Here is a 12,802-nt window from a genome sequence, read left to right on the forward strand (position 1 = left end):
AGCCAAATGGGAAGGATAGTTCAAAGACCTTGCCGACCTTATGTTTTCAGATGGAAAATTAATATAAGGTATACGAAGTGGAGAAGAATTGTGTCATATCATACTTTTAATTGCAAAACATACTTATTAACTTAGCACAGTTGTCAGTATATATTTACACCTGTCTGATGTATACTCATTTTCTAGAAAAATAAATGGTGTAACATGGTCTTTAAAAAACATACTGATGTCAAGACGATTAACCAATAACGTTTAGCGTTATTTCAATGTCGGCGTTATGCTTTGTTGCATATAGAGCCAAGTGTAATTTGACCAATTACATTACGTATTTATTTTTATTTACAAGTATGAATAAAACTAATATTTAAAGTGACCAATTCTTAGATAAAATAATCATAATCTAGTAAAATTTATATATTTTTATTATAAATAAAAGATACCCCATACCATTGAAAAGAAATGAAATATTTAGCATCTTTAAAATCTGAGGTTTTTGCCTCTTCTTTCTAAAAAGGAAATTCATGTCCTTCTCCATAATAACCATGACGATATAAATTTCAAGTAATTTGGTACTAAAAGTGGATTTACAGGAGTTTAAGAATTATTGCACGCCTTGAGATTATTATTCCGTGGTAATCAGTATTTTGGACAAGAACACTCCTATTTTCTATTAAGATAAATAATCAGTGAAAATGGCCTGAGGTAGAGAAAGTTACGAGATTCTTCTGAATTATCATCATCCTCATTATTATTATTATTATTATTATTATTATTATTATTATTATTATTATTATTATTATACTTATTCTCATTATTATTATTATTATTATTATTATTATACTTATTCTCATTATTATTATTATTATTATTATTATTATTATTATTAGATTCTTCTGAATTATCATCCTCATCATCATCATCATCATCATCATCATCATCATTATTATCATTATTATTATTATACTTATTATTATTATTATTATTATTATTATTATTATTATTATTATTATTATTATTATTATTATTATTCAAGTAGCAACCTTTGTTGGAAAAACAAAAGGCTACAAGCCAAGAGCTATAACAGGAAAAGCAGCCCAGTGCGTAAAACAAATGGAGAAATAAAGAATAAGTAACGATGTTGAATAGATAAGTTAACTATAAAGTATGAAAGTGACTCAAGCCAACCTGCTCAACAGAAAAAGATGTAGTTCGACTTCGAACCTCTAAAATTCCACTGATTCAACTATTTCCCTGGAAAGGTAATTTCCAAATTTCGTCATTGATGGAAAGGAATTCTTTGAATAATGTGTAGAACTGAGGCTCTGGAAGAAAAGGCAAGACTGTTAGATTCAACTGAGCACCTTGTATTACTTAGTGGATAGGATAGTCTGGAAAGATATGAAATGCAATGAATCGTCAGAATTATATATATATATAAAAAAAATTATGCAACATTCACAGAGAGATAACTGAATCACGGAGCAAGAGATTAGTACCTAGACCAGGAATAAAGCATTTAAAGTTTTTATAGTTTATATAGGAGATATTCATTTTAATGTTTTTACTCTTCTTAAAATATTTTATTTTTCCTTGTTTCCTTTCCTCACTGGGCTATTTTCCCTGTTTGAACCCCTAGGCTTATAACATCCTGCTATTCCAACTAGGGTTGTAGCTTAGCAAATAATAATAATAATAATAATAATAATAATAATAATAATAATAATAATAATAATAATAATAATAATAATAATTTAATATACCGCAAGTTTTGTCCAACAAATTAAGATGAGTCCACTGATGAAACTCAGAGAAGAGTCCTATATTAACAACAGGACAGAATAAAGAAATTGAAACATTTCCTGAAGGTAGTAAAAAATCATAGAATTAATATTGTTACAAATTGACGTAATTATCAAAAGCTAGAGATTCCTAATACAGTTTCTCGTTATCATTTTCATCCTGAGATCCCTGTTTTCACCGAGAGCGGAAGTTTCACATCCTCATTTTCTTCCGTGAACTTATTAAGGGAACTGAGTTTGGAGATATTATTCTATTGAATTTACATTTCAATAAAGAGAAAACGATTTGTGGATATTAATAACCTTTCAAATTTCCATTTATTTCCATTGTTATAACTTTTGGTATAATGACACAGACTGCGCCGAAAACATTTTTTTTTCTTTTTTTTTTGCATGCTTTAACGAAGTGAATGGTAATTACCTATTGGTAAATTCCGAAGATTTTTTGACTGATTTTTAGATACATGGGGCCTAACCGCGTCGTTCGTCGTCAACAATTCATGAAACTTGAAAAACACGTCAGATAAACTGAATATATTTTGTAGGCCTCATCGTTCATGATTTAAGGATAAAACTAGCCGCCCCAGTACCACGTCACACGTATTTTAGTCAAATTCAAAAATTAAATCATGTTAGTTTTCACTCTTCTGCTTCCACGCACCATAAATTAATATCATATTTCAATGGCCCTAATTTATGGAATCGAACTCCACCCTTTTCCAAGAGACGGGATCGTTGCATCCTCTGGAGAGGCAACCCATTTCGCTTTCCTCTTCTTCGCTCTTCTTCCTTATTTTGTCTATAGGCCAAAGCTAGAAAACGACACCTAGTTTCTTATTTCATCAATTTTCGTAATGAAATAGTTAGAAAGCTATATTTGCAAAGATTCAAGGTCGCTCAAATGGGTGTGTGATCCATCTCCTTCATGGTATAGTGTGAATAGATCACTGTGTTCATTAGAATTATTTTTATTCCGTTCTAAAACCTTAATGAGTATACATATTACAAAATTTTGCGTCCTCCTAATTCAATTTTGTGAAATTTCTCCGGAATTTAGATTAAATGTTTAATGTTCTTTGACATTGGCATCGAAAAACATGTAATGCCAGAACGGCCACTTAAAGCCATGAATAACGGTAGTAAAGGTGATACGTGTGTTTTATTCAGATGTTCTAAACAGCATAAAAAAAAAATCAGTAAATATATTCATACAATAGCCTTCATCATTACGAAAAAAAAAATGTCGGAATATAGGAAATAAATGAAATGACTATTGAATATTGAAGACGACGTTGTTCATAATCTTTCATTACCACCAAAGATTAAAAGAAAGAAAAATAGATTTAGCAAATTTAGAAGAAGAACAAATATTTTAGGCTATAACATAAGATGAATGCTGCTTATCATAACCATAAACATATATATATGCATACAGTCAGTACCCCGCAAAATCCACTAATTTCAATTCGGACTTTTATTTGTGGCTGTTCGCACACCTGGGCTACTCGAAGACTTGCTTACGATGCCTTCCATGAGGGTGCATTCAGGCATATTTTCCTTTACTTATTTATTTCCCTCTTGTGGTCAAAATAAATGTATATTTATCTTCTTATTTATCAATTTATATTTATAGCTTATTTTGCAAACATTTTGTCGTATTAATAAAGTTTGCTTTTAATATAGTTCTTTATATAGCTGTTTCCTGGCACCTTTCACTTATTGGCATTCTGTTCTTTGGAATCTTGTCACACCATTTGTACGCATTTTGGATTATCTTATAGAATATTTTAATATTTCTACTACTACTACTACTACTACTAACAATAATAATAATAATAATAATAAAAATAATAATAATAATAATAATAATAATAATAATAATAACACAGAAACAGAATGATAGGAGTAATAAATTGATATCTATATGTTACTGTTTATCATTTGTTGCTTACACTGCTCTATCTCTTCATATATATATATATATATATATATATATATATATATATATATATATATATATATATACATACATACATACATATATATATATATATATATATATATATATATATATATACATATATATATATATGTATGTATTAAGACTATTTGTGCTAGTGTATGCAAGTGTTGGAGAACGTACATGTGCGCTTATGTGTTTCCTAAATTCGATACGTCACTGGACTTTCGATAGCGGTCATTGAAGTTAAACAAAGTCATGTCGGGTCTATGTTTGGATAAGTGACGTCTAATATAGACCTCGTTAACGTCATGTTCGGATGACACCCACAGTAAGCTAAAGGACACACATACATACACACACACACGCATATATATATGTATATATATATATATGTATATATATATATATAAATATATATATATATACACATATATATATATATATATATATATATATATATATACACTGTATATATATGTATATATAAATATATATATATGTATATATATGTATATATAAATATATATATACACATATATATGTGTACATATGTATATATATATATATATATATATATATATATATATATATATGTGTGTGTGTGTGTGTGTGTGAGTGTGTGTGTGTGTGTGTGTGTGTGTGTGTGTGTGTGTGTGTGAAAAGAGCAAAGGAACAAAGAAGAGGGAGTGGGTTTTCTTATCAACGTAAACGATAATGTTAGTGATAGAATTGCAGGATTTATTTTCAAAATAAACAAAAAGTATAATCTGAAGATCATTCAAACGTTTGCACCAGCAACATTCCATACAGAGGAAGGAATAAAAACTTCTTTATGAAGATCAAGAGATATTTTTGAAAAAAAGGGGCTCAATTTAGTTTTGGTTTTGAGTGATTTCAATGATAGAATAGGTCAAAAGAAAAGAGGAGAATGAGCAGTACGTAAATTTGGAGTAGGCACAAAACATGCTGGTAGCATTTGCTGAAAGAAACAATCTTGAAACCATGAACACATTTTCTTAAAAAAAATTAACATAAAAACTGGACGTGGAGAAACCCAAATTGAGAAATGGAAAACGTAGATTTTATTCTCAGGAAAAAAGATGATTTAGTTAAAGATGTAACAGTTTTAAATACGATGAAGTAAAGCGACCATAGAATGGTGAGAAGTAAATTTTGTTTAGATCTAAGGAAAGAAAGAGAAAACAAATTTCAAGAAAATAAACACTCCTGTAATAAGAGAAAAATATGATGAGTTTAGTTGGCAATATAAGATATGTATTCGCAGCTACATAATGAAATGAAACCAAGCAAAGAAGAAATGGAGAGCAATTTAACTAAATTTTCATTGGAATCAGCGCAAGAGATCGTTGGAAAGGTTCCTAAATAAGATTAAGGAAAACTTTCAGGAAAGACCAAAAGCCTAGTAAAAACAAAAAGATTGGAAATGAGATAAAATCCAAGAGATGAATTACAATCAGCAGAACTATCCAAAACAAAAAACAAACTAAATACCTACATCATTTGTAAATACAATTAGACCAAATTTTAGGAAACACTAAAGAAAGGAAGAAGCATCAAATTGGCGAAAAGAAGACTTGGAACAGAGCGCTAATAGATATTTGCTTTCAAGGATATAAATGGAAATATTATCTGCAAAAGAGATGAAGTGATAAAAATAGCAGAGGATTTCTATACGATGGTATACAATACTGATATGATAAATAATTTTGCACAGAGAAATAATGAAACACCTCCGCCGGTACATAAATTAACAGTAAAAGTAAAAAAGTGTTAAAAGTCATGAAAATAGGCAAAGCCGCAGGAAAATGTGGCCTAACAATTGATTTAATAATAAATAGAGGAGATTTCATGGTAGTAAAACTCAATAAACTTTGCGTAAAATGTCTACAAGAATGCTCAACACCTACAGCGTGGAAAGACTTTATTATTACGCTCATTCACAAAAGAGGAGACACAAAAGAAAATTTTTTGCCCAATAACTTTACTCTCAGAAATATATAAAATATTTACAAAGAAAATATTAGACCGAACAGAAAAACAGCTATACGTTAATCAACCAGGAGAGCATGCAGGTTTTAGAAGTGTTTATTCAACAACTGACCATATCCATGTAATTAAGCAGCTAATGTAAAACCAAGAGTAGAAGAAATCACTATGTATGGAATTTATTTACCATGAGAAATCTTTTGATTCTTTCAAAACTTCAGCAGTAATTAAGTCCTTCAGAGACAAGGAATAGAGGAATCTTATGTTAGAATACTTGAATATACAGTATATATACGAGAAGTACAGAAATCCTAAAACTACATAAAGTTAGTGAGAAGAGTCCCATTAAGAAAGGAGTTAGACAAGGAGACCCCGTCTCGCCTACTTCATTCACAGCATGCCTAGAAGAAGTTTTTAAGGATTTAGATTGGTAAAATTCAGGAATTAATACTAATGGGGATACGTAAACAACTTGAAATTGGTAAGTGACATAGTTCTGTTCAGTAAACCATGGGAGGAATTGCAAAAGATGATAGAAGATTTGAATAGAGAAATGTAGAACGGAAAATTAATATGAGTAAAATTAAGATAATGTTCAATGAAAGTTCAGAGACAACAATTAAGGGTTATGGACAAACCTCTAGAGATTGTTAATGAAAGAATAATGACGGGAATAACACTAAGAGACAGAAGAGGAGTAACATGGTTATGATAGCAAACTAAAATAAAGGTATTCTAACAACATAAAAAGGAAATGTAATGACATAATGAATACGATAGATAATTCATGGACGAGAAGACTAACAAAACACGTCCCAAGCGATTGCAAACTAAGCAAGGAAGGAGAAGACGATGGATTGACGAGCTAATAAAAGCTGCGGGTATAGACTGGCACAGAAATACCATAAACAGACACGTGTGGAAGGACATGTCTGAGCCTTTTTCCAGCAGTGAACTAGCAACAGTTTATGATAATCATGAAGATTATTATATATATATATATATATATATATATATATATATAAATATATATATATATATATATATATATATATTTATATATATATATATAGAGGCTGTGTCCTTCTGGCATTATACCCTACATAGGGTAAATGGTGTATGGAGGAAAAGCACCATTATCAGTGACGCTGAAATCTATTTCGTATCGGAATGCTTAAGTAAATCATGCTATTGACTACATGCATATAGGACTGTATTGCAATGCAGTACTTGAAAGTGTACGTATAGGCCATGCATGTATATACAATACCTAGCGGTCAAGTGAAAACCAATTTATTTGGACTAAAGATATCCTTACAAATGCAAGCGTGCTAAAAGTTCTCAGGCAATCCAGAAGTAAGTGTAATCCTATTGAAATTTCGTATGCCCATCCTAACATACGCTGAGAAAAAACCCAACAAACACTAGGGAAGTCGGAATTTCAAATATGGTGTATTCTTTCTTAGCTCTGCCTTTATTTTTATTCTTTTAGAACATCGCTGTGGAACCCTAAAGTTCAAATTGAAGGCTTACAAAGGATTAGACGATCCAAATTTGATTGACTTCCACAGCGTAAAAAAAAAAAAAAAAAAAACGTGTGTGAATATCTATCTGTGAATGAAGTGTATATTTTAACTCTCAGAGTCAAGAGGAAAGTACTTTTTATCTAAGACTGCTTCCAACAACTTCTCTTCTTAATCCCTCGGATTTAGTCTTTTGATAAAAAAAAAAAAAAAACAGAACTCTTGTAAGTTTTTTCTTTTCTGACAGCGTATCTATTTTTACATTACAAATAGTAGGCAGTAAAACTATTTGCCAGTTTGATCTAAAAGAATATAAGTTCTTCATGTCTAGGAGGACACACTCAAAATTCATGGTTGGTTTAAGAAGCGTTATTCATTTGGTTTATCTTTTGTGGAAGAAATAATGAGATAGCAATACTTGAACAATTATAACAGCTTCAAAATCTAAGCAGTTTAAGAGTTATATGCTGCGAAAAAAACAGTTCATTTTCTAGTCATGGATATTAAGATATTCGTGATATATTCGCAGATATTAATCTTCAAAATATTTCTTGGTGAATATCATTGAATAAACTGAGTGATAAATAAAAAAAAGGCGCAAATAATTCTTCGGGAGATAGTATTTAGTTCATATGGGAAAAATATCAAATTTTCCATCAGCATTTAGAACCTAAAAAGTTCATATCGTCTTTGAGGAAATTTCTATTATTATGTATTTGTTAGTGAAAACGTTCTCCATTACTAGCAATCTCTCTCTCTCTCTCTCTCTCTCTCTCTCTCTCTCTCTCTCCCTCCTCTCTCTCTCTCTCTCTCTCTCTCTCTCTCTCTCTCTCTCTCTCTAATAAATGTTTTCTAAGTAAGATGCACCTATGATATACGATATATACAGTATGTGTTAATGTACACATATAGTGAATATATTTAATTTTCAGATGTTATAACATCTGCTTGAAAAACCACACAAGTTTTATAACTAACAAGAACCAACACTACAAAACTGTATATGGGAACACCCCCCCCCCCCCAAAAAAAAGGAAAAATATCAGCGCCTTTGCAGGCAATGTAACTTGTTCATTATCATCAATAAAATCTAATTCTTAGTGAAAATTGAAACTTGCTTTTTTATACATCAAATGACGTTAAAATTAAAATATCCATAATTTTTTTTAATGGGCATCGAGAAAAATGTTCAAGATGAAGATTATAAAGCAAATAGAAATAAATATAGGAAAAATATTCTTCATTATATGATATGCAAAACGACCGCACTTGCGATATTTCTAAATAGGTTAGAGGGCTACTTTATTGTCACATACATTCACTTACATATTGAAATCAAGCCAGAATTGTTTTACTGAAGTTAAAGAAAATTGTGAACTCCTAAAGCCAGAATTACTTACGAGCATGCTTATACAAAGTAATGAGTGAAGTTTATTTTTTTTTTTACCTAATATTTCCATCTTGATCAAATTTATTGTAAGTCTTGTCGCAAAGAACAATTGAAAATGCGAATAAATCTCAGCAATCCCGTGACATTAATATTAATATTTGTCTAATAACCATACGTTTCTCACACACGCAAGTTTATAGATAGTAAAGGGGATAAGACGGTAACATGTTAATAAAAAAATTATCAATTTCAAAGCATTATAAAAAAGAATATACATATATTAGATATATAGTTTTAAGTGAGTACAGTATGTGCTTGCCTGTCTCTTGTGCTGCCTTGTCAGAAGGGTGAAAATCACGTACCGTCTTGTAAGATGGATCGAGAGAGATGTCCTCGTAACGGTAGTAGTGCCTCTCTTCGAACACTCGCCAGACAGCTCGGTGCAAAATGTGCGAGCGTTCGTGTCTCTCTGAAGCCAAGTTCCAGGACAGTAGACCATATCAAAGGCTGCTTCGATGGTGGGCGAATAGGGGCGGTTCTTCCAGTGGCGTCCGCCCCCTTCCCCTGTCTAGTGGCGCACCGAGGAGCAGCAGCACTGCAGGACACCATCAACCTGTTAGCAGAATATTACTTGCGAAGTATTATGATTTACGAACATTAATACTAATATCTGAGAACATCGTACTAAAAACGGTTTAATGTTTGGGGATTCTAAATGGGCGTCTCAAGAACAACTGAACATTATTTAGTTAGTAAATTACCGTAGTTTGAGAGGAAAATATGTAAGATGACGAACAGGTTCATTAAAATAGCAAAATAATTGATTAATATATAGGTGTTATAACTGCACCTTTGAAATTTATGTAAAAAAGTATCACCAAATTAATCGACGGGATCTTTGGCTAATATAATCATGTTTTTGATATGTTGTGTAAATTGGCCTGAGCCCAACTAATGAGCAAAATCAGTAATCTATATATATGTATATATATACATATATATATATATATATATATATATATATATTTATTTCATATTTATATATATATATATACATATTTATATTATATATATATATATATATATATATATGTATATATATATATATAGATGTAATAGTGTTAATGCAAATTAAAATCAAGGTACTTAATGGTCAGAAGTAAAATATGTCTAGATGTATGGAAGGAAAGAGAAAAACCTATTGTAAGAAAGAAAACAAACACACCTGTAATAGGAAAAAATCTGATGTTTAGTTTAGCAATATAAAATGGTACTCCCATCTATAGGATGAAATGGAAGAATGTAAAGAATAAATGAACATTAATTTAGCAAAATTTTCATAGGAATCAGCACAAGAGATTAAAGAAAAGTTCCCAACCAAGATCAAGGAAAACTATCAGAAAAGACTAAAAGCCTAGTAAAGAAAAGATTGGAAATGAGGATGTAATCCAAAGGATGTAATAGAATTAACAGAACTATCCAAAATAATAAGCAGACTAAAAACACAAGGTGTTTGTAAACAAAATCACAAAAAAAAAAAAAAACGCTAAAGAAAGGAAAAAGCATCAAGTTAATGAAAAGAACACTTGGAAAATGAAGCCAATATAATTTTGCTCTAAAGAATGAAAATGGAAATATCAACAAAAGAGATGGAGTGATAAAAATTGCAGAGGATTTCTATACAAGGCTATACTATAGTGATATAAGAAAAACGTGTGCCAATAGTAATAATAAAACACCTGAGCCGGTACCAAAATTAACAGTGGCAGAAGTAAAGAAAACTTTAAAAGACACGAAAAGAGGCAAAGCAGCATGAGAAAATAATAGATGGAGGGAATTTTGTAGTAGTAAAACTCGCTGAACTTTACACAAAATGTCTTCAAGAATGTTCCATACCTACAGCCTGGAAATACTTTATCATTACACTAAATCACAAAAAGGGAGACACAAAATACCTGAAAGATTACCGCACAATATTTTCTCACGGTAATATATAAAATATTTACAAAGATCATATTTTAACCGAATAGAAAGACAGCTAGACCTTAATGAACTAAAAGAGCAGGCAGGCTTTAGAAGTAGGTCTTTAACAACTAACCATAGCCATAAAATTAACCATCTAATGGAAAAATCAACAGAGTATGACAAATCGTTATGTATGCCAATTATAGATATGAAAAAGCTTTTGATTCTGTCAAAACTTCAGCAGTAATGAAAGTCCTCCAAAGACTAGGAAAAGAGGAATGTTATGCTAAAACACTTGAAGATATATATACATACACATATATACTGTATATATATATACTGTATATATATACATATATATATATATATATATATATATATATATATATATATACTGTATATATATACAGTATGTATATATATATATATATATATATATATATATATATATATATATATATATATATTGTGTACATATATATATATATATATATATATATATATATATATATATATATATATATATATATGGGAAGTACAGAAATCCTAAAACCACATAAAGATAGTGAGAAAATTTAAAATAAGAAAGAAGTTAGACAGAAAGACCCTTAGTTAAGTGAACCATGGGTGGAATAGCAAAACACGATAGAAGATTTGAGTAGAAAAAGAAAATAATAGGACTGAAAATGAACATGAGTAAAACTAAGGTAATATTCAATCAAAATGCAGAGACAACAAATAAGGGTTATGGAAGGACCTTTAAAGGTTGTTAATGAATGTACGTACTTAGGACGAAGAGTAAGGTTTTCCCCAGATCATAAGACCGAAATTAAAAGAACGATAAGCATTGGATGGAGAGCTTTTGTTAGACAAAAAAGTAGAGGACCACTTTCTCTAGAAAGAAATATATTCAATCACACCGTCCTACCAGTAATAACTAATGTATCAAAAACTGAGCCTTACTAAAGCCTTAAAACATAAGCTAGTTACTACTCAAAGAGCTATGGAAAGAATAATGATGGGAATAACACTAACAGACAGAAAAAGAACAACCTGGATACGAGAGCAAACTAAAGTAGAGGATATTCTAACAACAAGTAAGAAAATTAAATAGACATGGGCACATAAAAGATAGACATTGAGAATAACAGAATGGGTCCTTAGAGATTGCAAACGAAAAAGGAAAAGGAAGAGAAGATGATGGATTAACGAGCTTAAAAAATCTGTGGTTATATACAGGCATAGTAAGACCATAAACAGATTCAAATGGAAGGCCATGTCTGAGGTCTTTGCCCTGCACTGGACTAGTTACGGTTGATGATGAAGAATATATATATATATATATATATATATATATATATATATATATATATATATATATATATATATATATATATATATATATATTACTGTGTGTTCCTTTCTAAGAGGGGATACCATCACTTGGTGAGAGAGTTTGTATATTGCCATGCTCAGCAAAGCTGTACCAGTCAAGGCTCACCCATACTAGGTTTGTTAGGTTTGAGTGATCAGACGAAAATCTATCTCGCCAATCCTCAGTTGGCCAGCATGATGATGAAAACTGGCCAAATCCCAGACATGAATAAGGACATGTCTGACGCCTTTGATCTGTAGTGGACTAGAAGCGGCTGCATTTGTAATTGTTGTGCGTGTATATATATATATATATATATATATATATATATATATATATATATATATATATATATGTATATATATACTAGTGTACGTGACCCATCAAAATGACAGATAAATATTTATAGATATACACACATCCCTCACCAGGGTATGACTATTTTCTCTCTCCATACCCAAGCGATTGGGAAAGACCGAGTATTCATACTTCCAATAATGCCACATGTCGTGACAGGAAAGTAATATATATATATATATATATATATAGTATATATATATATATGTATATATATATATATATATATATATATATATATATATATATATATATATATATATATATAGACACTTGGATATATATGTATATTTGGGTTTATTTTATCATATGCTTAAGTAAAGTGAACCAATGCATATGATGCATAAAGGCTTTTGAAAATAGCAGTAAAGAAAACTTATGGTGATATGATTATGGAAAAGGTGAATCACAGAATACATGAAG

At 30.2% G+C, this 12,802-nt stretch overlaps 1 protein-coding gene across 3 annotated transcripts in view; it reads right to left on the reverse strand.

The window, feature by feature from the left end:
- LOC137634608 (uncharacterized) overlaps positions 1 to 9,252 on the reverse strand; it is a 43,921-nt gene extending 34,669 nt beyond the window's left edge. The window contains exon 1 of one of the 3 annotated variants that reach the window (XM_068367067.1): positions 9,002 to 9,252. In XM_068367067.1, coding sequence (XP_068223168.1) covers positions 9,002 to 9,181 — 180 coding nt within the window. In that variant the 5' untranslated portion in view covers positions 9,182 to 9,252. The remainder of the gene's footprint in view (positions 1 to 9,001) is intronic. The other 2 variants (XM_068367068.1, XM_068367069.1) reach the window with 2 other exon arrangements.
- Positions 9,253 to 12,802: the final 3,550 nt, after the last annotated feature.

Source organism: Palaemon carinicauda, chromosome 45 (genome assembly GCF_036898095.1).
Source record: "Palaemon carinicauda isolate YSFRI2023 chromosome 45, ASM3689809v2, whole genome shotgun sequence".
NCBI classification, from domain to species: domain Eukaryota; kingdom Metazoa; phylum Arthropoda; class Malacostraca; order Decapoda; family Palaemonidae; genus Palaemon; species Palaemon carinicauda.